The 27384-nt window shown below is 42.5% G+C and overlaps 5 protein-coding genes and 1 long non-coding RNA gene across 17 annotated transcripts in view; 3 read left to right on the top strand and 3 right to left on the bottom strand.

Moving 5' to 3' along the window:
• The first annotated feature begins 116 nt into the window (after positions 1–116).
• LOC6731684 (twinkle protein, mitochondrial) lies at positions 117–2330 on the top strand. The gene is made up of 3 exons (XM_002078788.4): positions 117–462; positions 521–958; positions 1125–2330. The coding sequence occupies exons 1-3, from the start codon at positions 171–173 to the stop codon at positions 2234–2236; spliced, it is 1842 nt and encodes a 613-aa protein (XP_002078824.1). The 5' UTR covers positions 117–170; the 3' UTR covers positions 2237–2330.
• On the bottom strand, positions 2206–2731 carry LOC6731683 (cysteine-rich PDZ-binding protein). The gene is made up of 2 exons (XM_002078787.4): positions 2511–2731; positions 2206–2451 (listed from the first exon to the last, which is right to left on the bottom strand). Exons 1-2 carry the CDS (start codon positions 2729–2731, stop codon positions 2322–2324), a joined length of 351 nt encoding a protein of 116 aa, XP_002078823.1. The 3' UTR covers positions 2206–2321.
• Positions 2716–4896, top strand: LOC6731682 (putative RNA polymerase II subunit B1 CTD phosphatase RPAP2 homolog). The gene is made up of 4 exons (XM_002078786.4): positions 2716–2857; positions 2916–3027; positions 3086–3183; positions 3247–4896. The coding sequence occupies exons 1-4, from the start codon at positions 2829–2831 to the stop codon at positions 3437–3439; spliced, it is 432 nt and encodes a 143-aa protein (XP_002078822.1). The 5' UTR covers positions 2716–2828; the 3' UTR covers positions 3440–4896.
• LOC6731681 (FK506-binding protein 59) lies at positions 3449–5526 on the bottom strand. Its single transcript, XM_016179874.2, has 8 exons — positions 5222–5526; positions 5011–5153; positions 4774–4894; positions 4576–4714; positions 4161–4518; positions 3996–4106; positions 3797–3934; positions 3449–3692 (listed from the first exon to the last, which is right to left on the bottom strand). Exons 1-8 carry the CDS (start codon positions 5415–5417, stop codon positions 3579–3581), a joined length of 1320 nt encoding a protein of 439 aa, XP_016024371.1. The 5' UTR covers positions 5418–5526; the 3' UTR covers positions 3449–3578.
• Positions 5527–5840: 314 nt separating this feature from the next.
• LOC120285825 lies at positions 5841–7177 on the bottom strand. Its single transcript, XR_005545102.2, has 3 exons — positions 6867–7177; positions 6343–6543; positions 5841–6285 (listed from the first exon to the last, which is right to left on the bottom strand). It is a non-coding gene; the product is annotated as an uncharacterized LOC120285825 (long non-coding RNA).
• A 93-nt stretch (positions 7178–7270) lies between these two features.
• LOC6731680 (acetylcholine receptor subunit alpha-type acr-16) overlaps positions 7271–27384 on the top strand; it is a 92436-nt gene continuing 72322 nt past the window's right edge. For 7 of the 12 annotated variants that reach the window (XM_039298553.2, XM_039298552.2, XM_039298545.2 and 4 more), the window contains exons 1-3: positions 7271–7790; positions 15337–16240; positions 22777–23773. In XM_039298553.2, the coding sequence (XP_039154487.1) occupies positions 23707–23773 (67 nt within the window). In that variant the 5' untranslated portion in view covers positions 7271–7790; positions 15337–16240; positions 22777–23706. The remainder of the gene's footprint in view (positions 7791–15336; positions 16241–22776; positions 23774–27384) is intronic. The other 5 variants (XM_039298550.2, XM_039298551.2, XM_039298548.2 and 2 more) reach the window with 5 other exon arrangements.

Below are 27384 nucleotides of genomic sequence, written 5' to 3'. Positions count from 1 at the left end.
TCAATAAGCTGATTATTAAAGAACTTAATAATATAGAACTCTTCTCAAAGCAATGTGAGAGTACTAAGATATTTAAATGATTAATAGTGGGTAAACAAATATTCGAAATTGCGCGCTCAATTGTCATCCCTATTTTCCAGCCCCCACTTTCGATATCGATAACATGGAAAATGAGACGCGCCGGTTTAATCAAACCGCTGTTGCGTATAAATACCGAAAAACAACGTGTTTGGAGAAAAAACTACGCGACCCAAGTGGATTCCGGCTTGGCGGAGTGCTCACTAGACCCCAAGGAGTATGTGGACTTTAAGCGGCAGCTGCGGCAGCTCAACTTGCCCCACAAAGACGGACACACGTGCTTGCAGCTGGAGTGTCGCCTATGCGATCGCAATAGGCAGCCGGTGACAAACGCCCAAAAGGGCACCGATCATGGGCTGCTGGCTTACGTAAACAAGCGGACGGGTGAGAGCACCAAGTACATTTCGCAACAAGAGCCGCAGTATATCCGATATTCCTTTAGGAGCTTTTATCTGCCCCAACTGCGACGTAAAAACCTCACTGACCAGCGCTCTATTATCCTATCAGTTGCCCAAGCCGATTGGCTATAAGCAACCGCTGCAGAGGCAGCCGCTCTATGAATCCCGATTTCCCCACCTGGCCGTTGTTACTCCCGAGGCCTGTGCAGCTCTGGGGATAAAGGGATTGAAAGAGGACCAATTAAATGCCATAGGAGCACAGTGGGAGCCGCAGCAACAGCTGCTCCACTTCAAGTTACGCAATGCCGCGCAAGTGGTGGTGGGCGAAAAGGTGTTATATCTGGGCGATCGACGGGAGGAGATCTTCCAGAGCAGCTCCAGCTCCGGGCTGCTGATCCACGGTGCGATGAACAAAACCAAAGCGGTTCTAGTCAGTAATCTAATTGACTTTATTGTCCTCGCCACACAGAACATTGAAACGCGTAAGTGAGCTATGTTTTAGGAATATTTTTCATTTGTTGTAGAATAGTAAACAATTTCTGGCCTGAGATATTTAAGATATCAATTGAAAATAATTTGGAAACCAGTTTGTCTCAACTAGTACACATTTAAGATATAATTTAATTTAAAAATTAAATTGTCTCCTAGATTGCGTTGTATGCCTGCCCTACGAATTGAAGACACTACCACAAGAGTGTCTGCCCGCGTTGGAACGCTTTAAGGAGCTCATCTTTTGGTTGCACTACGATGCCAGCCACAGCTGGGATGCAGCTAGAGCTTTTGCGTTAAAGTTGGACGAAAGGCGATGCCTGTTGATCCGACCCACTGAAACGGAACCTGCCCCACATTTGGCTCTGCGCCGACGCCTCAATCTGCGCCACATCCTGGCCAAAGCGACACCGGTGCAGCACAAGGCCATCACAACATTCGCTGCGATGCGAAATGATATTCTCAGCGAGTTGCAAAACATCGAGAAGGTCAATGGAGTAAAGTGGAAGCGCTTTCCAGTTCTGAACAAGCTGCTCAAAGGCCATCGGAGGGGAGAGTTGACCATCCTAACTGGACCTACGGGTAGTGGAAAGACAACCTTTATGAGTGAGTACTCTCTGGATCTGGCTATGCAGGGCGTAAACACGCTGTGGGGCTCTTTCGAGATTCGAAACACCCGGTTGGCGGCCACCTTGCTTCGCCAGTATGTGGGCTACCCGTTGGACGACCGGTTGCAGGAGTTTAACCACTGGGCAGCGGAGTTTGAGCGTTTGCCGTTATACTTTATGACCTTCCACGGACAGCAGCCCCTTAAGCCGGTTCTGGAAGCCATTGAGCATGCGTCTTATGTGCATGATGTGATGCACGTTATCATCGACAATCTGCAGTTTATGATGGGCGTGTCTTCATTTCGAGGCGACAAGTTCTTTGAGCAGGACTCTATAATAGCTGCCTTTCGCTCCTTTGCCACTAAGCACAATGTACACGTGACACTCGTAATGCATCCACGCAAGGAGCGACAAGAGGACGACCTGACCACCAGCTCGGTTTTTGGAACAGCAAAGGCCACTCAAGAAGCAGACAACGTTCTGATCATTCAAGACAAGAGGCTGACTTCTGTGCGGGGCAAGAAGTATCTTCAGATTGCCAAGAATCGTTATTCCGGCGACCTGGGCATCATGCCACTGGAATTCGACAAAGACGGCTTGAGCTACTCAACCCAGATTCAAAATGCCAAGCGAAAGCGGGAAAAGACACCATCCGAGAACTGATTATTAAGGCGTTTGTACTATACGATATAATTATTCTGTTGTCTATGGCTAGTTTAGTCTTAAGTGAATCCTTGGATAAACTGCATCACGTTGAGCTCTGCTTGTAGTTCTTGGTGTTCATGATCTTCTTGCCGCACATGGCGCATATGGCCTTTTTGTAGGCGCACGCCTGGCAATAGTGCGATCCCATCTGGTGTACTTTCTGTCGGCAGATTCTGGATAATTAAAAATCAGATTAAGATATGCAGATGAATGCTTGAGGAGATTTCCCTACCGACAAGGAGGTAAAGCAGTCCCTATGGGATTGTATCGATCCCGCGCCGAGGATAAAGCCTTGTTCTCGTTGATTTTACGTCCTCCCGCAGGAGCTGTGCTGGTTCTCCAGGGATTGGGCGCTGATACTTTGGACAGCTTGGCCTCGCACTTCTCGCACACCATTTTTGTTATCAATTCAATTTGTTTTTTATTTACGTTTTGCAAAAACAGAGTGACCATTGATATTAATATCGATTGTTTGACTGCATATTTCCCATCTAAGTGTCTATCGAATTTTGTTATCGACCATCTCAATTGCAAATCTTAGAAGCGTAAAATGACTACAGAAAAAGGCGAGCAGTTGAGGTAAATTAAAATAAATACATATTCAGTAGCACTGGGTGAAGTACTCACTGTTTTCCAGACAACAACTTATAGCGGCGGTGGTGAAGAAACGAGCGGCGATTGCGCGAGCCCATGAAATCGTGGTGCGTCTTTTGGAGCCCGGAATACCGGAGCCGGAGTTCCTGTCCCTGGTAAAATAATGCAAATTAAAATCTTGACGGGTACACTAAGCATTTCCTGTACACGCAGCTCTGTGAGATTGGCCCACCAAATTATTCAGACATAGTGGACGAGCGGGAAATAAACAAACTTTGTGGATATCCACTTTGTTCGACAGTTCTAGAAAAGTAAGTATTCCAACAGAATCTAGAGGTTCTTCTTATAACTATTCTTCATAACTACTCTTTTAGCGTTCCCAAGCAAAAGTATAGTATCTCCGCTGCCAAAAACAAAGTCTACGACATCACAGAACGTAAGAAATTCTGTTCCGGATACTGTTTTAAGGCCTCCGAATATATAAAGTCGCAGGTGCCCACATCGCCATTGTGGCTGCGAGATAGGGAGACGAGACCCAGCTTTCAGCTGCTACAACGAAATACTTGACCATCGATATACTTAGCTCTCAAAGCGTTTATATTTATTTCGTATAAGCATTAAGACCATTTGTTCATTACATTACTGGATTTTCGATGTGGGATTATAAACCCTGGGGAATATTTCTTAAAGCACTAGTCGATCTAAATTAGATCATGATTATATTGTCGCGCTCTAGCGTCAATTCTGCTTCGCGCTTGGCATCCTCTTCAGACCACTCGCCGCACTTGCTCAGCACGTCGGTTTCCCGCGGAGGTTCGGTCTAACAATTAGTGAAAAATTGGAGGTTTCAAAGAGCGCAGAAAACACGCGAGGAGACGATATAAAAATGTACTTTATTCAAATTTATTCAGTTGTAGGCAATACCTCTTTGTCGTTGGCAGCCAGTTTGGTGAACATGTTGGCATAGAGCTTCTTCTCCTTGTCCTTGCTCTCTTTGAGTTTCTGCTTGCAGATGATCACTTGGTTGGCAGCCGCTTTGTTGCCTGGCTCCAATTGGATGACCTAATCGAATAAATAGCAATACATGTAGTTAATGCAATAAATATACGTTTATATTGGTTACCTTTTGGAAATCCTCTAGTGCATCTTCCAGCTCATTGATAGTCAAGTTGCATTGGCCACGACGGTAGAGAGCCTTTACATTGTTCTTATCCAAATCCAAAACGGCATTACACTAAATTAAAATAGTCAGATGTATAAATTATCCGATTTGAGCGCGTGTACTCACCTCCTGCTTGGCTTCGAAGTGATCGTTGGACTTTTGGTGGCACAGAGCAATGTTGCTGTGCGTGGCCACCTTGATCTTCTTCACCTCCTCATTGGTATGGACAGTGGTGGGCAAAATGTTCTTGCACTTGGTGTACATCTTGATGGCTAGAGCCCAGTTCTCCTTCTTGAAGTAGTTGGTGCCCTTCTCTTTGTACACCTTGGCCTCAGCCAGGCGCTCCTCGTCACTCAGTTTCCACTCCTCCAGTCCCTTGCCGCAGTCGACGAGCTTTACTGTGTACTCAACTGTGGCATTTGGTGGAATCTTGAACTCCTCATTGCCCTCTGCTCCAAATGCATACTTGGCCTGGATCTTGAATCTATTACGCGCGTTTATAAGTTAGTCTGAAAAGCTTATAATGGTCAAAGGGATCTACCTGGAGGTCTCGCCTACGTTCATCTTCTCCAGGGCAATCTCGACACCATCGATAATGCCGATGGCCTTACCCTCGCCATAATCAAACTCCACGTCGCGATCCTCGAACACGCGGCCCTCGAAACTACCAGAAATGTGAGCTGTATTTGGATAACCGCATGAGATATACATATTCACCGCAAGATTGTGATAAACCTACCCTTGACAAAGGCGCCATCGCTGGGAGTGCGCTTCTTATCGCTGGCTTCCAAAATGGTGCGATCAATACTTCCGTCCTGGTTGGGACTCAAATCCTCGCCCTTCCAGCCGAGCATTTCCAGCTAAGAGGAAGAGTTATAAGTTACTAATATAAATGCGAAATTCTTAAATTCAAAATTAAACGCATAAAATCTGGAATTTTCCATATTTAGTTAACCAATAAAATTGCTTTACCTACCTCAAAAATCAGAGTAGCATCCGGCGGAATGGCGGGCGGGCTGCCGGCAGCTCCGTAAGCGTAGTTTGGAGCACATGTTAGGAAGCAGCGCTCGCCGAGCTTCATGGTGGCCACTCCCATGTCGAAGGCCTTGATCACATTGCCTGCAGGTGTCCGATGGCCAGGAGTAAATTAAATAGAAGTTTCGCGAATTCGCCGGCAACACACTTACCTTTGCCGAGCGGAAATTCGAAGGGGTCATTGCGGGTGAGGCTGGAATCGAATTCGGTGCCATCGACCAGGCGACCCGTGTAGTGCAGGGACACAGTGCAACCGCTGTGCGGCGTCTCTGTGCCCGTGCCCTCTTTCAGGATTTCCTTTAGGACGCCACCGTCCCCGGACAAGTCGATTTTATTGTCTTCCGGCATTTTGGCTGCTCAACTTTAATTCGCACGATAATGGTAGAGTGACCAAGCTCAAGCACGTTGGAAAGACCGTATTGATTATTGGGCTCGTGCGTTTTTCAGTCGCTTAACAGAACTGAGTTAACAGTCAGCGGTAACTAAGGCGACATCTATAGTATTATGACAGTAAAAGCAGTGGTTACAAAACACAGATAACTAGCTCAGACTCAAACCCTATCACATACCTATTAAAATGGTATATTAGCTAGAATATTGAAATTTCTTGAGCTAATTAACAATAGAAACTTGAGAAATGCCATTAGCAATAAAAACATTACTTAGTTCACATATGCTTTAAAATAACAAAAAAGCTAATAGAAATAATTTTGTTATTATTGGGAATATATTAAGTTTGGCCCTATGAATAATAGTAGCTAAAATACCGTTCATTGTCTATTTTGTACCATCATAATCTCGATTTTAGTTTTACAAGCCATTTTCTTGATTAATCCATTTCGGTCTCAATTAATGATATTAAAGGATGTCTGTTGTTCATTTCATTGTGTTGGCTCCAACAACACACACACACAGTGCTCTCCAAATGTAATCTGCCCAGCGGCTTTTGAATGCATGTGCATCCCTATAAGTGTGTGCAGTATGCATCAAATATAATCCTGTTATCGTTTTTGTTATATTTGATTATTTTGCCCTTGGCTTTTGGCAGTGCCAACTTCCAATTTCGCATGCCAGCAAGAGCAACAAAATAAATTAATGCACTTAATTTTATTGGTTTCTATAATTCATGCTCGTAAGCTCGTCTGCTATAAGCTCTGCACAGTAGGCCAATTGGGGGATTATCGCAGTGTACATTCAACGATTTTTTCAAGGTCAACTGGAATGATAAAAATGATAAGTGTGTTCGTGTTGCTGGATTCATGCCCCTTCCTACCAGCCAGCTGTGACATTATTTCCTTTGAATTCCGCCTGCGTCTTTATAAATCGCTGCAGCTGTCGCTGTCTCCTGCCTACTAAAATATTAGCCAGTCATCAAGCAGCGTTTCATCCGAGCTTCGGCACCAACTTCTTAAAGGCCCAGAGTCTGGCGCACTTGTCGCTCATTAATTAGGGTTCGTCTACAGGGATGACTACGCTGGAAAAATATATTACAATATTCTAAAGTTCAGTTGGGAACTTAGGATCTTCAGAAAACGTAGTTCATTCAATAAATACATTTTAGTTTAAAAATAAATTGAACAAAAGTAATCAATATAACAGAACTAACTGAAGGGCTTATACATGAATAACGTATACGCAATATTATTAAGTATACGTTGAAAGTATTAGAAACTTATGTATATTATAAAAAATAAAGATTCTTCACTTAATTGGGAGAACTGTCAACTGAAACGTTTAGAAGTCCATTAAAACGCTATTATAAATGGTGCCACAGGGCTTAGTATGCAATAGTCGTACTTCTTCTGGGCTTAAAGTATGTCAGCATATGAGAATACAGATCTCCAGAGATTCCAGTGACTCCCTCGAAAGCAGCATATTTATATATTTTTTTGAGTGCTCTGAGCCGTGTCCCTGTCCAGGCCCATTATTTTTTCAGGTATAGTATAGAGACATTGACCAGCGACGGACGCCCACAATCACGCTGCCTCGGCTGCTGCTGGCGTCTCCGCTGGCAGAGGTCCTGCTGTTGCTCGCTCGTTACTCGACTGTAAACATTCCAGGGCAGCTTTCACTCGAGTCACAGAATACACAGGACACATATGCAAAAGGACTCAAACGTTCGGCTGCGCTCGGCTGGAAGCTTCGTTTTCGGTTTTCCGTTTCGGATTGAGTCAGATTGTGGATGCTGCGTGGCTCGTGGTCCATGGCCGTGTGAAAAGCTGCGTTGAGCGCATTAAGTCGTTAGGGTACAACCAGACAGGACGCACTTACTCCGAGCTGCCGCCATTCGTCTGCCTTGGCGTGTGTGTACCGTTAGTTCAGCTGTCCCGTGCAGAGAGGGAAATTAGCGGGGAAGCCCCGACATCGAATCATAGCCAAAGTCAAAGTCACCGAATCGCTGACCATCGAGGTGCATAAAAAACTTGCTGGCTAGTGCGTGAAGAAACTGTCAAAACAAGCAAAGTAAAAGAAAATAAGAAAATAAATACTCCAATTCCCTCTGTGGCAGCTCCCGCGCGTCCAAGTGTGTGTAAGTGTCGTCTGTGCGTGTGTGCGTGCGTTTCCCCAAAAACTTCAGATCGAGTGTGTTCATCAACAACAAATAAGCAGATAAAAAATTCAAATAATATTGAATAAAATACGAAACGTATACAAGCGACAAGTAGAAGAAAGTCGCATTAAATCATAGCCAATTAAAAATGTTTGCTTAAACGAACCAAGGTAAACAGAACGAGCAAAAATTGTTGCTCTCTCCCCAAGCGCTTTTCCACTTTTCCGCTTTCCCCCCGCCCAATTTCCCCACAAAAACCAATGCACTCGCTACGGTGCAACAGCTTAAAAGTATGCTACGATTTTTCCCACTCAATATTTCGTGTAATTGTTGCGCCTGCTGTGCTGCATGTCCTGCAATGTCCTGGAGAATTGTTATTGGCCTTCCGTTTTTGCGAAAAGAGCAGAAAATTAAATATGTGAACATACTTCGAAATGAAGTACCATGCTGAAGCAACGCAAACTGGCTAAAAAGTTGGTTTTGTTATTTGCGAAATATTTTACGTTTGCCTACGATTTGGTTAGCTTTCGGAAACAATTCCATTTGCTGGCGAAAATTTGTTTGATTTGCGGCAAGCCACAAGAAAAATATCCGAATTTGCAGAATGATGAAATTGTGTAAACATTCTGTACACAAGGCCAAATCATAAAGTTTCCCAGCGAGTTACCCGAAGTGCAGTGCTGTTTTTTCTGTGTTGAGCTCGTATTTTGGCTTATAAACTGTTGCTTCTGACAGTTATCTCCACGAATCGGAGCAATTTTCCCAGGCTGGCGGAGGGAAATCCCAGGCGATTTCCTTCCATTCCCTTAGTTCCACTCGCTTGCGCATTTTTTCCTTGGCTTGGCTTTTTATCCTTCTCCGCTTTTCGGTTGTGCTTTGACTGATTGTTTTATTGGTGAATCGCAATCGAAATCGTTGCGACTTAAGCGCGCTTTTATTGCGATTTAAAACGCACATTTTTGTGGCAGGATTGTTTGAGTGCGTTTTTGGCTTTGGCTTTCGACTGCTGCGGCGATAATTAAAATTTAATTGTGAGCAACTCAAATTGCGAAACCATTGTGCCGAGATTGTTGCCAGTGGCTCTCACACGAAATTGCAGTTTTGCGGTTTTCGGTACGGGTTTCTCCCCCAAACTTCCTGCTCTCGCATTCCTTGTTGTCCTTGCCGTCCTTATGCAATTAACATTTGCACTGTTATCAATCAGTTGGCCAAGAACAAAACTTTTCTTTTAGTCATTTCCCGTCACATCCTTCATGACTCCTTACCCCCGTGCCGTCTTCTTATCATTCAATTTGGCCAAAAAGGGAAGAAAACTTTTTTGCCAAACTAACAACTGGCGAAAGCGGCAGCCACACACACACACATATACACTCACGTAGGAGGAGAGAGGCGAGGAAAGAACAACAAAAAAGCAACCAGAACGCGGCGTGTCTAAGTGGGCGTAAGTGGTCATGTACATGTGTGTGAGCGTCGCTGTGTGAGTGAGCACATGCGAATGTGTTCATATGTGGCCAGCTGTATGTGTGTGCGTTGTGTTGAGTGGCAAGTTGTGTACACACGCAGATTTTTCATCAATCATTTTGCTTGACTACGCCTAGTTCACATTTTAGGGCATGTAGTTTAAAAATTGGGCCGCAGCCCATCGATAGTTGGTTTGCTGGGCCGCGGGAAGCATGAAGAGCGCGTGGTGCCACATGGGATTGGGATGGTGGCACTCGGAAACATGAAACGAATGAGGCATCTCGAATGGCGCCTGAAGCGAGAAATGGCGCCCCCCCAGAGTTTACTGCTTTAAGACCCTTAGAGGTCCTTTAAACAGAAGCACAAGAAACTTTTCCAAGCGCCTTTGATTCCATTTTTATAAAATAGGTTTTTATAAATTTTCTTTAAAATATATTTTTTTCAGTTTCAAGATATAAGTTTTACCTTACTTAAGTGTTATTTATTATTTCGAAATGACCTAGTTTTGTTGCTGTTCGATTTGTGTTCAAACAGTCACTGTTTATTCGCTCAAGTGTTGAGCTAATAACTTCATTAACGTAAGTCAGTTAACGAATCAAATTTATTACCTTATTTATTATACGCCCATGGCATATTAACGTAATCGCCTTTGTCTCTCATGTAGTGAAACATAAATCCAATTTATGCTTTGCGTGTGGCTTAATATTCCCTTTGATTGAGATAAATATATATGTGGGTCAAAAATTGTAGTTTATAGATTGCAAATGAAGTATAAAAAATGTTTTAAGCATTTTGTATACTTTTGTCTAAATAATTTTTTTATACAAAATTTGGCTCACCACAGCTGATTTTCAAATAGATTGAAAAGCACTTGACAATTCAATTGTTTTTTATGGTCATTTTTTATGTTTTTACCTGTGTGCTATTGTGATAAAATCAAATCAAATGTGCACCATGGCCAGCTTTAGGCAACATTTTTTACCCAAACAAAATAATAGATTCAAATGCTAAAACTTTCAGCTAACCAATGTATTATTTTCGATCGACGTTTTCACCCTACGGTCTTGAATATTAAATATTATATAAATATTGATGGTTACGAACAATAAACTTGGATATTTTCTTATAGATTTTTTTGTAAGGAAGTAAAACTTTAAAAGTTCGAAGTTAATAAATTATAATTGGTCTTATTATCGTAACTTTTTTAGACATTTAAATGTTCATTTCATTTTTAAATTGATTAATTGTGATTAATATGATACCGTAGAAGTATCCTTTTTATTTATCTGTAAAGGGTGGAATGTTCTAAAAATCATCTGACTATCTCTTCATGAAATCCGTTCCAAGTTTGACCTGCCTCAGGATTCTTTATGATGATTTCAAGACGTTCTGCTCCGGATATCTTTGTCCTTTTTGAGTTGGCTTCTGCCACTTTTCCCACCTTTTTGTCCTGTTCGATTTAGAAGCTGAGCAGACATAATAAAGAGCCAAAATGAAAAAATGCGCTGTGCGTTTGTGTGCGTGGAGGTACCTTTATTCTAAACGGCGAGGACACACCGACACAGATAAATGGGAAACAAATACATACCCAGTGGCACACATACCGATACAAATGGAGTTGTCGGAATTGCTCCACTTTGCGTATGTATACACTGGTGTGTGTGTGTGTGTGGGTGCGTGTCTATCTGTCTGCGAGAATCCCAAATCCCGAATCCAACCCCCGTCATCAACCTGCACCGAAACACTTAAACCCAAACACGTTGTCTGTGTTGGTGGTGGTGTTCGTGTGTATTGGTGAGTCGTCGTCCTGTTCGTCCTTTTTACTGGCGTCTACGCACAATATGTTTCGTCTTTAACCCAACCGAAAGCTTCGTCTGACGAGAGCTTGAAGGAGTCCTGAGTCCTTGCTCCTTGTTTCTGGATCCTTGTGGAAGTTTTAATGTGATTCCTTCGTATTAATTTCGACATCGTCATCGTTGTTGCTCCTGCCTCCTGTCCTTTGCCCTCCCCTTTCTCCTCTCTGCCTTCAGCTTCTGCACCCCTCATCCTTCTCTGCTCTCCGTCATTTTCTATTTTTCTCCTTACGCACTTTTTATTGCTCGTCCTGCGTTTGCCTTCGTTTCTATTTTATTTTAACAACATCTTCGTCGCCAGCACGGAATTCTGTCGAGCTCGGCGCTTTTCCTCAGCACTAACTTAACCGCTACCCATCTCAATCCCAGTCTCTCGCCATCTCTCACTTTCTCCGCCGCCCGCTCTCTCCCATTTCTCCGGCCCTTGTGCATGTGTGAGTAAAGTTTATATATTTTTTTTGCGTTGCTCACTCTTTTATGTTCATCATACGAAAGCGCGACTTTGTTGCACTAAACGTAAGTTGGAAGATTTACAACTTTTTGGTTTAACACATGCAATGTGGAAAGGGGCAGGGGCAGGTTCCGTGAAAGTGGGGTAGGCTTACGGATAGACAGACAGTTGGGGGTGAAGGCCACGCAAGAGGACTCACAGAAATTGCACAAAAAAAAAAGAAAGAAGAAAAACACTACACGAAGCCCCAAAGGAATGCACAAAGTATAAACCTCATCACGATGCGGAGTGCGAGGTATCCTTGCTGCTGTAAACTTATCCTTAAAGGAAAAGTTATTATGCATATAGTACGCACTTTTTGTTTCCTCTATTTTATTGGCCTGAAATATGAGGCTTAAGTAATTAGCAAGAGGCGCAATTGCTTTGGGGGTCAGCAAATAGTTTACGATGGCCAGGAAAATACCTACAGGTGTAAGCTTTAAATTGTTAGTAGACCCCCGAAAATGCTGCACAACAATATGAACAACTTTCGGTCGGGTAATTACATTTTTACGAATCCAGCTGCTGAAAAGTCTCAAGTTACTTATTAAATTTCATGGAGCTTGGAGTTGTATTGTAGTTAAACTTCTCTGGCTAGAGTGCAAGTAAAGTTAATAAAGCATGCGGAATTAATTCTCAAAAAGCTAACATGCAGTGTAATAAACTTTTAATAACTTGAACTTGTGGCAGACGAATTAAATTTTTAGAAATGTATTGTACAGGGGAAACCTTATAAAGAATACTTCCTATGTATATTTTAAAAAACTCGTATAATCAATTATATTTCTAGCTCTTTAAAATTTTGAAAGTTTCACCATGCTTTAGCTTTAGTTTATCCAATAGAAGTTTTCATATAGAAATAAGATTGTTAGTAAGATAATAATACTTAACTTCAAACAGTTAAGAACTTCGCTTGAAAGTTTTATCGACGCACGTGTTGTTTGAATATGTCAAAAATTTAACTTAATTTAGAAGCAGTTATTTTATTCCTAACTTTAGATCTCGGAAATTTCACCCGTTGTCCAAGTTTCAATTGGCAAACAAAGGGGAAAAGTTTTTTAATTGCTCATTACGTCTGAATCAGGTTGCTGCACTTGCCGCAGTGGAAAAGCCGCAGATTTTCATCATACGTACATCAAAAGCATTTCTAATCAGCAGGCAGCCGGCAGAAACAACAACAGCAACAAACAATATGTGTGTCTGTGTGTGTGTGTGTGTGTGGTGAAAGCGCAAACAAGTTGCAAGTTTACTTATCCTGCCTTTCCCCTTTTCCCTCAATTTTTTTTTTGCCAGCCATTGTTACGTTTGCGTATGTATGACTATGTACACAGAGAAAAATAATCATCCTTTTGATTACATTTTACCAGACCCTGAAAATATCAATGAATCCAAAAGCAGTGGATCATGCGTTTTATTCTGCTAGCTAAATCAACAGATTTCACAGCAATTTTCTTTTCAATCAGCGGCCTTTTCAAATGAAATAACAATTTAAACATGTCCATATTTTTTTCTCCTTACTTGTGTGTATGTGTGCGTGGGAATTGGAGCACGTAACAGAAAAAAAATGAAGAAAAAAACGAGCAGAGACACCACACAGAAATAGAAATCATTTGAAATCATGCCGCACTCATAAAACACTTAAAGGACAATTTTGCTGTCATACAGTGAAAAAAGGGGGAAAGCTGCTTTTGCTGGCGCTTTTCCTTGGCAGGAACTTGGGGTTAATTAAATAAATTCCTAAGCCACTTTTGCCCGAGCAGAAGCTTCATAAATTTTTGAACAAATACTGCCAAAAAAAAAAAAGAAATAAAATGGAAGCAAAACGAATTGGTTATACATAAATATTGGTGTGCGTGTGTATGCAGGGGTTTTCAGCAAGCTTTCACCCGCAAGACAACAACAAAGGGCTTGCAACAATTGGCAGGACTCCGTTTGCCGTGCTCTTCCAAGTGTAAACAGAAGTTGAGTTGGTCGAGTCCCTTTCTCTCTTTTGCTCAAAATGAGTTTTGGGGAAAACTCACTCAAACGTTCCATCAATGGACCGATGAGTCCTGAAGCCGGAGTCCTGTGCCACTGATAACAGCCACACACACACACACTCGCACTCACCCACACCAGACAGCACACACGGATAGAGCTGTTTAAAAAGATGTCCTGGCACAAAAAAAAGGAAGAAAAATACACCGATTCCTAGAGTAACAGCGCGGAAAACGTTTGATAACGCCGCGCGCACAAAAGTATGCTACACAAAAGCCAGCTCGCTCTCTCTAACTCCCGCTCACCCACTCCCCGTGTCTGTGTGAGCTTCCTGTGTATTGGTGTGCACGGCTGTTTGACTGTGCATTGGTATGGGTGGTGGTAGTAAATAAGCAAAAGGCAAAGACGGAAATAAAAAGGGCAGCAAGTGGACAAGACAATGAAATTGTCATAAATAACAACGTTGTCTACCAACAACAGGCAAAGAGCAGCAACACCAACAACAACAACATCGACAGGACAACCAACAACAAAGGCCCAACTAGCTGAGTGACTGGGTTTCTTTTTTTCGGCTGTCGTTGTTGCTTCTTTTTCGGTGTCTCTTGGTCAGTGGCTCAACTCTTTTTATCATTTATACCAGGCCCCCGTCCCCAGGGTATTATTTGGGTAGATTAAGTTGATGGAACTCGGCGAGCAGGATTCGGAGCTCTAAGGTGTATTTTATGAGGGAAGCCGAGAAGTGGAGAAAGTGAAAGCGGTTAAAAGGGATTAGGTGTCGATTTTTTCGAATGTTGGGAAAATTAGGAAATATTCAATAGGACACAGGATATATTTGTTTTTATATCATTAGTCTGCCTTAAACTTTAAAGTAAATTGGATTAATATCAAACCTTTAAAAATTCACATTGGAAAGCATGTTTTCTTGGAATCTAAAGTTATCTAATTTCCCGACCATCGATAACTGTTTGATTTATGGAAAAAGTAAAAAAGAAAACAAACTTTTGCTTAGGAAATCACTCGAGGGACTCTCCTCATTCGAGTAGCTTCAGTTGGAACTCCTCTGTACATTGGATCTATATTCCTTACCGAGTTTCCCCATCTCCGTTTCACTTTATTTTAGTTGCTTTCTTTTCATTTTTTTCTCCTTTATTACATTTTTTTTTTAGTTTGCCCTGTGTTCTCATAACGGATATTCGAAATGGCTGCTGCGGCGGCTTTAAGTGACTTTTGTCAAACTTTGTGCGCTCGGCCATCCAAACACCAGTACTTATAGTTATCGAAGGGGTCTCTAAGAGGTCCTGCGATGGTAGTGAGGAGGTCCTGCGGAGCACGAGGGATTGCCAGGAAGACACTCACATTAAACAAATGTTTAGTTGGCAGTCGCAACAGTTTTGCGAGTGTTGCGACCCTCGAAACTTTGACCGTAAATTGTGGCACGTGATGGGCGTTTGCAATGGAATGGGATGATGTCGAATGAATCGCAATGGTGGGTCATATCAGAAAGTGCCGCGCCATGATTGTTCTGGGGTCACTTGGTATTGAATTTAATTTTAATGGGTTGTGACTTTGAAAGAGCCAAATTTCTACAATCTACTCCACAGAGTCTCGTGCAACAGGCCATGAACAGATACAATTGTATTCGAAATGGATAGGCAAGACCTTATTAAGCTGATTACATTGCGTATTCTGATTAAGTTGTCTATTGTGCTTGGGAATTTGGGAGAAAATCAATCAAAATAGTGGGCATTCGCAATCTAGACGGCAAAGTGGAAAAGCGGCAGATTGATTGACTTGTAGCAAATTAAACGATAATACCATATGCCCCTCATAGTTAATATCAATAAACATTTACGTACTTAAATATTCACATCACTCTCTTTCGATCTCTCTCTCTCTCTCTTGCTCTTTTCTATCTCTTTTTGGCCTGCCATACAGATAAAAATCCAATTTAAATAAAAGTTTTTTCGTTATACTCACCACATAAAGGCAATATGCAAATATTAAACAAAAAAACACTCAGAAAATGTTAAACAAAAATAAATGACAAAACAAAAACAAATAACAACAGCAACAATGTGTTCATAACTATTAAAAACGGAAAATTAAAACAAAAAAGCAGTGGCTTTAATTAACGCATTATGCTAAATCGAAACCAAGCTCATCTGAATCTCTACTCTCGCATCCATGTTTCTGCATCCGCACCCGTATCCGCATTCGCATTCGCATCCGCACCTGTATCTGTATCCGAATCAGTATCGTTGCATCTGCTGAGCGAATGAGACGATGCAGCAAACATGCCAGCTAAATTCCAATCCAAAAGCCCAGAATCAATACTTCAATCAGTCTGGCCAGCAAGCAATCAAGCAATTCCATCATCAATCTCGCAACTGCCATCAACTCATCAGCAATAACAAATGCAACCAGCACTGCAACAACTGTCCCAACTTAAATGCCACTAACTAAATGCATCCAACTAAAGCAAGTAAACTTAGATAACTCTAAACAATAAGCCTAAATAAAAAAAGAAAATAACCAAAAGCACCACTCGAAGGCGAACGAAAAGAGCGAGTTCAATACAATTTTCATATTAATTATGGAACATTCATCAACAATTTTGTTGTGTTTGTTCCATTGTAAAAGCCAAAAGGTCGCCGATACTTTGCAGCTGCAGCAACAACGACCACTGCAAGAAACCGCAACAACTCCAGCAGCAGCAGCAACAAAATCAACCAGAAGACCAACAACAACCGCAGCAGCAAAATCGGCAGCAGCATCAGCAACGCAGCAGCAACTTCTTAGACAGCAGCAACTTCAAGCTTCATTTCGACAAAATTGCTGGGTAAGTGGAATGTGGAGATACAATTTTTAAGTGAATCGAAACGGACAATAAATTTGACGAATTAGGAAATGCAGAAATTTAATTTCCACTAGTTGAGCTAACTCGCAAATACTCATAGATACATATGTAGGCAAAAAAAAAAAAGGGGGAAGAACTTGATCCGTTTAGAATTGATTCAGAGCCAATAGGGAATGCTCTTGCTTAAAAAAAAAAACAATCGCCTGCGAGGAAAAAGTGTGGATAAAGGATAATTGCTAGGATACGAGAAGCAGGAAGGATAAGTCGAAGAAAAAGTGCTAGTGTGGGCTTTTAAAAAGAGTAAAAGAGCGGTGTAAATGGCAAGTAAATTCAATTAAGTTCATTTACTCAAAGAAGGTACTAAATTGGACAGCGGGATTTGCAAGTTGGTAGTGTAAAATATTTATTCGCAAATTTTCAATTATATTCAATTTGAATATATTTAGCTGATTGTACGAAAAATGGAATGACAAACTTTAAACTCAGCAAATTAAAATTCAAAGATAATAATTTCATCAAAATCTTCTTTAAAAAAACTACAACATTTTAGTTGGTTTTATAGAACGTTTATTTTTTATGCGAAATATTACGTATACGCATGACTTTATGCTGCTGATATTCCCCGATTTCCCAGATTAGTTAGGGCAATGGAAAAACTTGCAACTTGTCAGCGTGACGCCTCGGTCAGCCGGCAATCAAATAGTGTCGAGCTCAGCGTTGTCGGAAAAGCGTTGCTGGAAAAAACTAAAAAAAGAGCAAACTAGCTGGAAAATTTAAAATGGCATCAAGGCATCCGGATGAAAAACTGCAAATCGTCGCCGATGCAATTGGAGTCGCCTGTCTGTCCTCCTTCAATTTAGTGTGCCTTTTGGGACTGATGCTGACCATTCGCAGTTGCTTGTTATGAATTTCATATTACACACGAAAATCCAATAAAAATCACCGAAAGCAATTTTCCGTGCAACGGAAAGTAGAATTACTGGCGAGTGGGCGTTTTTTTTTTTTGGCGAATGTCTTACCATCAGCTGCATTTTGACTGGCGCTTTTTAGCCGTTTTGTTAAATTGCTGCCACACACGTTGCTGGCCAAAAAATGTGTGTGTTTTACTTACTACTTTTTTTTCGTGTCAACAACTTTTTTCCAAGCATGCGGAACACGATGCATTTTGTTGCCTTAAAAGAGTACACATTTTGTATTTCTGTGTTTCTGTCGTAGTGCAGTGCCAAAAGTTGCTTAATTTGATTTTAATTCACGACGGGAACAGAAAATTGGCACCGCCAGAAAAAAAAAAAAATAAGTGGATGAAACAAATTTGTGTCGGTGGGTAATTACGAATTGTAATTCGCTGGCTCAGCATCAATTAAAAATTCCACGAGTTTTACCCTTAAATTATAATGGCAGTGCTGTTTTTCTATGTGCAAATACATTTTCCGGCGCATTTCAGAGTGGAACCCCATCGACTTGAATCATGCTGTTAATTCGTGGATTTTAAACAGGACCTGCTGGCCATGTGACATTTTGGCTGAAAAGTCCATTTCCCCAGTTGTCAAGGGCTTATAATAGTTTTCCATACTACTACTATTACTACTACCCACCGGCTCATTTGTTTGATGTATTTTCCGCTTTTAGTCCAGTGCTCTGGATATCTCTGGGATGGCTCCTTTGAATTCCAGTTGGTTTATTTCATTGCAGCCAAACTGTCGTATGCAAATCTGCTTGGCTGATTAAACCTAAATAATGTTGCCTCTGCTATGGAGCCTTTCTTTGCTGCGGCTCCTTTTTCCTGGATAGCCGGGTGTCCCTTGGCTTGCCAGGATCTCCAGCACTGCAGTTGCACTTCCATCGCCCATCCCACATTGTCTTGTCTGTCGCTTTGAAAGATGGTACGAGTAGTACCATGCCATGCACCTAAAGTTGAACAAGTTTGCATAGAACTTGGATACAGATGCGACTTAGCAATGCGATTCGGATTTATATTTACACTTTTGGCTTTGCTGCAGTTTTATTTACCCTGGTTTGAAGTGCGGATTTGCTTGCAGAATTATTGTTTATTAAATTTCTCTCAACGGGCACTCGTTTCGAGGGCATTTGTCCGTCGTTTCCGGGAGAATTCATGCGCCCCCGTATTCGTGTATGGCTTTTTTCCTCTTTCTCTGCCGCTCTGCTGATGCTTATTTTTTGCCTCGTTTTTCTTCCTGTTAAATCTGAGACAATTTCCAACTTATAAGAGGCCGCCTCCATTTGTATAATGGCACAGGGTCCTGCATCCTGCAGCAACAGCTTCCGCTTGCCGTGCCGTGTCCTGGCCACTTGTTGTTGCCCCTACCCACACAGATGCACAGATAGATAGAGAGAGAGAGAGAAAATCACAGACACACGCACACAGATACACTAGCTAGACACACCAACAGACCATCCATACTCGTACGAAGCCCACTTTTTTGTTTTGTTTTGCATTTGCAGGATGCCTTTGGTGTATTTCCTTTTAGCCTGTCTGCTGCACGAAGTACAACATTTCCAATTTAATTTCTGTCTCAGTGGCCCCTCGGCCCTCCTTGGCCGCATCCCATATCGTGGCAGACTCCTGGCCGTGGCCATTGTCTTTGCCTTTGTTTGCTGTGCCATTTCCTTTTTGCGCCATGAAATTAACTCGGCTCTCCGCCTCGTTCTCCGTTTTACCAGCTCCGCCCGCCCTTATCTGCCTGCAATAGATTATAGTTGAATATTTTTGGTCGCCGTTTTAATTAAACTGCGCCAATGGCTGCGAAATTGTTTGTAATGTCAGCTGCACATCATTCCCATCATCGGCATCTCCATTCCGCTGCTCCTCGTAGTCGTTGTCATCCTCATCCGTTCATCCGCACATCATCACCATTAACATAACCATATCCATCGGCAGCATTGGCAGTCTCATTACCGATGCGATGTCTGACCCAGTTGAGCGGCAACAGGCGACTGGGGATGGGATCGTGGCTTTACTTTCGGGTGCAAAGGTCACGATTTAGGCCGCCTTTTAAGTGTTTACGAATCGGATTCGATTTACTTTTAGAGAGGCAATTCTAAATAAGGAGGAGCATAATGGGAACTTCAAATTTATTATTTCTGTACATTAGTTGAAGAAAGGAATAGATTATGGATAGAACATGGCTTGCCAAAGCTAACATTCATTAATCTTTTGTCCCTACTCAAAATTTGCCTAAAATACCATACAAACTTGACTTTTCTGTCACAACGGTTTTCATTAATTAACCCAATAAATCCGGATGTGGAACAAATCTTATTATAGTTTCAGCTTCGTGAGCACTCACGAGTCCATTTGGCAGCACCAAAACAATAAATAAGCTTCTTTGCGTTCGCCAGTTTTCTCTTCAATGCACTTTTGCATTTCCCTTGTTGCTTGGGCTGTGCATGTTGTTGTTGTGGTTGTTGCTGTAATTATATAGCACTTGTTGTTTTGGCTTTGTGCTAACAAAAGCCTTGACTTCACCCCCCCTCGCCCACTTCAGCGAAATGCGCTCTCAAAAGGGGAGAAGAGGCGCCAATAACCTCACTCGAAAGGCAGCGCAGCAAAGTATTTTGTCGAAATGACTTTTGACGCTCGCTCAATGGCAATATTTGCAGCGTCCATACGAGTGCGCGCTTGTGTGTGTGTGTGTGTGTGTGAGTGTGTGTTATGCTCACAGTGGGTGTTGGTGTGCGTGCGTATTGAATGTGTACGCTTATCGCCATGTTAGCAACTGAATGAATGAATGAATGAATGAATGGATGGCCGCAGAGCACATGCAGAGGCGTCTGAGTGCGTCAGTCTGTCATTCTGTCATTCAGTCAGCTTGTCAGTCAGCGTTCCAAAATCGAAAACACTCCAAACTCTATGCTGAAAGCTCATTTTCCATGCAGTTTTACTTTGATTGGCTTTTGAATCGCACTTAGTCGCTTGATTAGCCTGCTGAACGAACATTACGCATTCAATCAAGTTTTGAGTTGCAACACCGAGCAAAATGGCAAAGATATTGCTACAAATCGACATCTTGAATTGGTGCGAAAATCTGAATGTTGAAAAGCCCATTTATATTGTGACTTTAATGGTATATTAATAATATTTATAGGTGTTAGATTTCTAGAGAATGTACCAAGACTATGTAATGGAAATGGGCTAAATTTTTCACGTGTGTATTAGGGCTTACATTGTTTTAATCCCTGGCAACTAAGCCGCTAAGTGGATTCCCTTGAGCATAATTTGCAGCGGGCTAAAGCAAATTTGTGCAGCAATCTCCTGCCACGCGAACAAGTGTGTGTGTGTGTGCGTGTGTGTGGCGTGTGGCCACCAAAGGGTTCAATTATGAACCAACGACCGCAAAAAGTTGAAACCTCAAAGCGGATATAGTGAGGCACTTGTGGCACACATCGGGGCCACTAGGTAATTTGAGGCCTTGTGGAGTGTGCTAAAAAATGCAGCTACCACATGTGCAAAGCTCCAGTCGACGAGGGAGCCGCAACCAAAGCCAGATTCCACTTTTTTTCTGTTCTACCTCGTTTTTTGTCGCGTCTATGAGGCTGCAACAACTTTATCGGCAAATGGGGTGGGGAAGGGGGAGGTCTACCGAGCAGGACTTACTCCTTCAATTTCAGGGCTCATTGTGCACGACGGCTGCCTCTCATCATTGGCGAAGCATTAAATTGACTTTGAAACTTTTTACCTGCCAGCTTTGTGCCAAAAACCGCGCACAAACGACCAGTGGGAGCGGGCTGAAACTAAACTTGAAATTAATTAACCGCGACAAGGACGAAGGACCCTCTGCGCCCCAGCATTTATACACCTCAACCCTGCTCTCTCGCTGCCCCACTCACGCACACGAACATAACTCATAAAACCTCTAATTACACAAACAGCTGACGCAGCCATAGACAAAGACATAGAACGTGCGGGGTGTCCTGGAGCACTGGAACACTTCCTTTTACTTCGGATGGAGCCAGGCTCCATCTTGACTGCCAGCTCCGCTGGGGGAATCAAATAAGTTGAATATTTTAATTTTCCATCATAATTAATGCCCTGTTCAACCTTCCAAACCCCGGGACTTAGTTTATCCCAGATGATGCGGTTCCTAAAGCATCCCATCCCATACCGCCACCTTCTCCCTCTGCGGCCATCGAGCACGTGTAAATTATTGTGGCTTTCTACGTCACTGATGGCCGGCGCCTGAAAGCATGCTGCGATATTCGCACCCAGTAGTTGAGGATAGCAAGGGTGTCCTGTGTTTTTGATGCAATGTGTAACGGGTGAAAGGAAACGTTTTGGGGTCTATCAAATCTTAAGTAAACTTTAACTTCCATGATCTGAAGAACATTCTAGATTTTATAGTTTGCCGCTTAGTAACTGCAGTTTCGAAAAAAGCTGTTTAAAAGTTTGCAACAAAAAAACTATCTTTTAAATTTCACTACCAATTTTTACACTCAAATATTATAGATATCGATTTATTTTAATTATAATATTCATAACGAATTATGTAATGAAGCAGGACCCTAAGGGGTATAGAGTGGTGCTGTGATTCTACGTTCTTATTTATTTTTCGTTGTTTTGCGGCATCGCGGCATAGCAGCTCATGCCACACGCAGCCACGATGCCGCCATCGCCGCATGTATTTCAATTACTGCATTTCTCGGCCCAATGCCCTGCCACGCCCCCAACAGCCCCGCCCTTCGATACATCCCCTCATCCTGCCACCATTCGATGCTCGCCTGGAAACCCAGTAGCCAGTGTTTTAATTTGCGCATCGCCTGCTTTTGTTATTTTTCTGCTTCGGTTTCTCCCTTCTTGTTTTTGTTCGACTCGCGTTTTTACGCAAATTCATTGTTTTAATTTACTCAAGTTTGTTGACCGAAAACAAAAACTAATCAATGACTGGGCTCGCAATGGGTGGCTCAGTGGTTCGGTGGTTTGGTGGTTTCTGGCGGGGTTATCGGGAGTCTCCGAGGTGACGGAGCAGCTGCATCTCGTCCCACATTGGAAATGGGTTAGAAAAACCCCTAATGAGTGCCACAGTGTATATTTTTTAATTAAACATTAACTTAGCTAAGCTTTTTGTAGCCATTTTTTTTTTCGTACTCGCAGTGTTTCAGTCTGATTTTCAGGTATTTGTCCTTTGTGGTCCTCTGCTTTGCGGTAAGCAGTTCGCTTTGCTAAGTTGTGGCAGGGGATCTGATATCAAAGGACTTAACTCAGCCAGGATTGTGTGTATAGGGAAACCTCAAAGGCAGAAGAGATTACGTCCAAAGGGGGTTAACGCAAATCGCGTTAAATGAGAAAAGGGGTATCTTCATCAATTGAAAGGGGACTTAGCACTTGGCTTCAGCACATGAAAGCGAACTATAATGAGGAGGAAAACGAAATTGGCTTAATTATACATTCAAAAACAAGGGGAAATTTACAAGAAATGAAATTCAATATCATTGTACACATTTAAACTCCTTACTTAAGTAAAACTCTTTCAAATAAATAAGTTTTTTTTTTTATCCTACAGCTAACATCTTACAACTGAACGAAACAACGATACTAAGCTGTTCTACAACATATAAGGATCAACAAACAAAAATAAAATCAACCAGAAAAACAACAACTGCTACCTAAGGTTTCTCAAAATCCAACAAAAACAAAATAAAACAAATAAAAAAAAAAAACTCAAATAGAAAATGAAAACCATATAAGCGACCCAGAAAAAGTGCAAATTATGTAAATTATTTCAAAGGAAAAACGCAAAGGGAAAACCGAAGAGCACGCGAAAGAGAATTAGTCAAATAAAAGCGACGGAAAAACGAAATTCTGAAAAAAAATATTTGTGACCAGGCGAAAACCGGAAATTAAATCTGCAACGCGGAACCAAAGTGGAAGAGGAAGCAGAGCCACAACCACAACCGCAGCAAAATCCGAAGAAAGTCGACGGAAAGCGCGTGCCAAATATTTGCTCGCAAAATACCAGAATAAAATAATAATCAAAGGCGCTTCCACAAAAAACAAGAAAACAAGAAAAGAGTCAAATTGAGAGATTCTAGTCTCTTTGGAGATAGTTTAAAGCGTCCCATGAAAGCTGCTGCATTGCACTGAGAAGGTGAGGGCGAAGGAGTACGGACTTCTGGGAGACCATCGTCGTCCATTGTTGAGCTCTGACCCACACGGCGGCGCATTGTCTCGGTCTATTGTGCTAATCATCGCCAGTTGGAAGCACCGGGCGCTGGTGCCCTGGCCAACTATTTAGCAAAGGTGACGAGGCGGGGACGGCCAACCACTTCAAGGCAGCTCAACCACACCAACGCCCACTGTGAAAGGAGGCGGCGGATCGGGCGGAGGACCAGGAGCCGCAGTCGGAGCAGGAGCAGGAGCAGGAGCAGAAGGTGTAGCAGGGGCGGGGTAGCCATTCAACCCGAGAGCCACGCGATACAAACAAGCCAAGGACATGGACTCCCCGCTGCCAGCGTCGCTGTCGCTGTTTGTCCTGTTGATCTTTCTGGCGATAATTAAAGGTGAGTGCTCCAAGACAACTATTCACCCGGGCTCAGTCTCGGGCTCCATCGCTCCCATCACATCTGGAATCCTTGTGCCGTCTTTGTTTGTCCCTCCAGCGCCATTTACCTTGGCCAACAACTTTCCCTTTTTGGCCCCGGTTTGCTTAGGTGGGCACTAATTAAATAATTGTAAATATTAAAGCATGCGGTTAAACTTGGTTTATGCTTAAGGGGCAAATGGTCTTATAAAAAAGGGAAACCTTTGCAGTTTTTGATACTTACCCAGTGTAAAGAAAACATTTTGAGCATTTCCTTAGCCTAATTGGAATCTAGAAAGAGAAAACCCTGAAATATTTAGACATTAAATGCATTTTTCACCATTAAAATTTGATTACTGTAAAACCCTTTTTTTGACACAATAAATTTGAAATTCAAGCTCAAAAGTCTACGATGTGAAAGGTCAAAACTTATCCCTGGTCTCAAAGTCTGATTACCCCATTTATACTGTTGACTCTGGCAGTTGTTGAACGTCTCTCCTTACCACAGACTAACATTTGCGTTAACAAGTGCTCGAGATTTTTTCGCAATTCGCTGAGAGCGGCGAAACTCGAACAAATCCCACTCATGTCGCACTATCAATTTCAAATGCGAAATCTCCTCGACTCGACTCCACGCCACTCCACTCCATCGACCTTCTTCCACTTGCACCGCGCATAAATCTTGTGGCAAGGTGACACTGCGTGGCCTTGCAAACTGAATGGCGCCCGACACACAAAACCGCCCATTCGCCCATTTGCCCATCCGACACATTATTCAATTCCGCATCCGATTTTTCAATTTCCTTGCGAGCGTTTTCACGGCGCTTTAAGCAGGCCAAGAAATGGCAGCGGAATGTAAAAGTAAAAGCCAACCACCTACCCACCTACCTACCTCCTACTCAAAGGAACACTCGGCTACATCCATGGTTCTATCTATTATGTGGTATGGTATCTGTATCTGTGTGTATGCCGTACATGCGGGAAATTCCCAGGCAGCGGACCATAAATTCACATGGAGATCGCCCTGAGCCAAACTTGGCCATATTTTTAGTTTTCACTGCTCGCTGAGCTCCGCAATTGCCAGAAAAGCGGGACGGAAAAAAAAAGTTGTAAAAACAAAGAATCAGACGTGGCGGGGGCAGTGGGTGGAGTTGTGGGGCTGGAGCAGCAAAGAGACAAATATTCAAGTAGAAAAAAAAATAGAATTGTCATGCAGAGAAGCCCCCAGGAGGCCGCACTTCAAATCCACCATCTTTTCCCCGGAGTCACTCGAGCACTCGCTGGAAAATACACACCAAAAGAGTGCAGAACTGGGAAAACAAAGCCCTCACCCGCTTCCCAAGCGTTATACACAATATCTGTCTTTTTTTCTTTTTCTATTTTTTAAGTTGCATCGAGAGTTGAGAAGTCTGTGTTTTAGTGTTTTTTTTTTCGTCTTTTTCGCTCCTCGGTCCGATGAAGTCTCATGTGCCCCTTTTGACAAAAATAACATCGTGCGGCTCGGGTCGTCGCGATTCAACTTAATTCACGTTGTTTGCTTCAAGTGCTCCACTGCCACTGCGTTCTGAATGCACGGAATTAAGTTCACATCCGGTTGTGAAGAATTTTTGAATACCCATCACAAGAAACTCGATTTCTATTGCACTTGGTTTTCAAATTTTCTAGTTTCTAAAAGCTGTTCTACAGCTCTGGTAGTTTGGTTGCTTGAACTTGAAGTTGAATAAATCCTTAAAAAGTGTACTATCCATATATTTGAAACGTGTTATTATAATCTCAAACATTTTCAAAATCTTTTTTAAATTCGTGGGGTTATTATTATCAAAAAATTTCCCTTCAATTAAAGAGCTTTAACACTTGAGTGGTTTTTAGTTTGTTGACGATACGAACAATTTTCCAGCCACATGAACTCTTTAAAGACCATGTGAAATATACAAAATATTTCGAATTAACATCATATTATGTGTTATTGAAAAGACATCACAATAGATGAAGCTCTGTTGATTCCAGCTTCTGATTGCTTCCTGTTGCAGGCCATTAAAAACGGATGAAACTCGCCACCGACCTCCGGCAACCTCTTCCATTTTCCGCACTCTTGTGTTCGGTAGTATCCTTTTGAAGGACCATTGTCTTCTTTGCGCCGAAAAGTTATTACTTAAGCATCGCCGGGGATGTTGGGGGAGTGGGAAAACATCTTTGACTTTTGCGATATCTGTGCTTTATTTGTCCACCCACCCAACTCCCATCAGCCCACATTCCCGATTTCGTTTGAGATACTCCGACAGAGACTAATGAAGACGGCAGTTTACAGTTCGCTGTTCGGGGATTGGGAGTGGGGAGATTGTTCGGCCAAAGACAAATATTTTCAATAAGCTGATATCCAGAGTGTGCACTGATTGGAAAATCAGCAGTTGAAAATTGCCGAGCGACGAACAACGGGACCGAAATACGCAATTTTTCAGCATTTCAGCCTTATTGCTTTCGGTGCTTTTCGGCTGCCAGTTGGCAAACGCATAAATTGTGCGGAAATTCGAGTCCAGGACCAGCACCTTGACACTGTCAGCCGTTCCTGGCCATATATATGGCCGGTCATATATTTTATTTTAAGACATTTACGCATTTTCGTACATTTAAATGAAATAAATTTCTGTAGGATTTGCGTGGCAAAGCTTGGACGAGCAATTTCAGCTTGAAATTGCTCAGGCTTTGCGCCCATTTCACTCCCTTCGTCATGGTTTTGTGAGACTGTGGCATTAGTCGGCCACAATGTCTTTGTTAATATCCCTGTTAATATCCTGAGAACTGCCGCAGAAGTTCTGGCAATGAGCAAACTTCTTTCATCTTCCATTGGCATTCTCCTAAGCCAACTTACAAACTTGCCACCAGCTGTTCCCTACTCTTCAGTTCAGTTCTGTTCCGTTCTGCCAGGTAAATCGGATAACTCAGACGACTCGAAACCAGACTTCCCCTTCTGTGACTCTGAATTTGAATTTGAATCTGAATCTGAATCTGACTGTGACTTTGGTTCTGCTTAGGGCTTCCGGTTTCAATTGTTACCCGCTCACTGCGCGCAGGATAAAACTTTCAAGGTTGTAGCTGTATCTATAACTCAAACAGTATGTGTATCTGTATCTGCAACCGTATATGTATTTGTATCTGTGGTATCTGTTAGGCAGGACAAAGGCGATGCAAGTTGCAGTGCAAGGAAAACAAGTTTCAGTTACGCGCTCTGCACTTCCGTGGCGCCATCGATGGACTAACCTTGCTCCGCTTATGGCTTCCTTCTGTTGGATTAGAGGTGGACTCGTAGATATCTCATATATGGCAAAGGGATATCTTTATACTGTGGCTATACTGTATAGCTAAATGTCTAGATGTTTTGCGCAGTGCACTCGTGACTCACGACCAAATCGCTGTGGTGGGTGGGTCTGGCACAAATCCGCGCCCGCCCGTTGGGGCACCTGTAGGCAACGGCTTCGCCCACTCCCGGATCCGGTTGCTCCTCATTGTCATCCTTGAATGAGTCAGCGGTGCCGCCACAAAAGTTTGCAAATAAGTATTTTTTATACCGCCAATCCCGGCATCTCCGCCCCT

Source organism: Drosophila simulans, chromosome 2L, assembly GCF_016746395.2.
Source record: "Drosophila simulans strain w501 chromosome 2L, Prin_Dsim_3.1, whole genome shotgun sequence".
In the NCBI taxonomy this organism is placed as follows: Eukaryota; Metazoa; Arthropoda; class Insecta; order Diptera; family Drosophilidae; genus Drosophila; species Drosophila simulans.
This window is presented reverse-complemented; position numbering and strand designations above follow the sequence as displayed.

Excerpts from the sequence above, each read along its gene's own strand:
- LOC6731684 (XM_002078788.4), top strand. The coding sequence starts at position 171 with ATGAGACGCGCCGGTTTAATCAAACCGCTGTTGCGTATAAATACCGAA. Across the intron at positions 463-520 it reads TTACGTAAACAAGCGGACGG|GAGCTTTTATCTGCCCCAAC; the intron begins GTGAGAGCACCA and ends ATATTCCTTTAG. Across the intron at positions 959-1,124 it reads CACACAGAACATTGAAACGC|ATTGCGTTGTATGCCTGCCC; the intron begins GTAAGTGAGCTA and ends ATTGTCTCCTAG.
- LOC6731683 (XM_002078787.4), bottom strand. The coding sequence starts at position 2,731 with ATGGTCACTCTGTTTTTGCAAAACGTAAATAAAAAACAAATTGAATTG. Across the intron at positions 2,452-2,510 it reads ACTGCTTTACCTCCTTGTCG|AATCTGCCGACAGAAAGTAC; the intron begins GTAGGGAAATCT and ends TTAATTATCCAG.
- LOC6731682 (XM_002078786.4), top strand. The coding sequence starts at position 2,829 with ATGACTACAGAAAAAGGCGAGCAGTTGAG. Across the intron at positions 2,858-2,915 it reads GAAAAAGGCGAGCAGTTGAG|ACAACAACTTATAGCGGCGG; the intron begins GTAAATTAAAAT and ends ACTGTTTTCCAG. Across the intron at positions 3,028-3,085 it reads AGCCGGAGTTCCTGTCCCTG|CTCTGTGAGATTGGCCCACC; the intron begins GTAAAATAATGC and ends CTGTACACGCAG.
- LOC6731681 (XM_016179874.2), bottom strand. The coding sequence starts at position 5,417 with ATGCCGGAAGACAATAAAATCGACTTGTCCGGGGACGGTGGCGTCCTA. Across the intron at positions 4,715-4,773 it reads CGATGGCGCCTTTGTCAAGG|CTCACATTTCTGGTAGTTTC; the intron begins GTAGGTTTATCA and ends ATCCAAATACAG. Across the intron at positions 4,107-4,160 it reads ACTTCGAAGCCAAGCAGGAG|TGTAATGCCGTTTTGGATTT; the intron begins GTGAGTACACGC and ends ATTTTAATTTAG.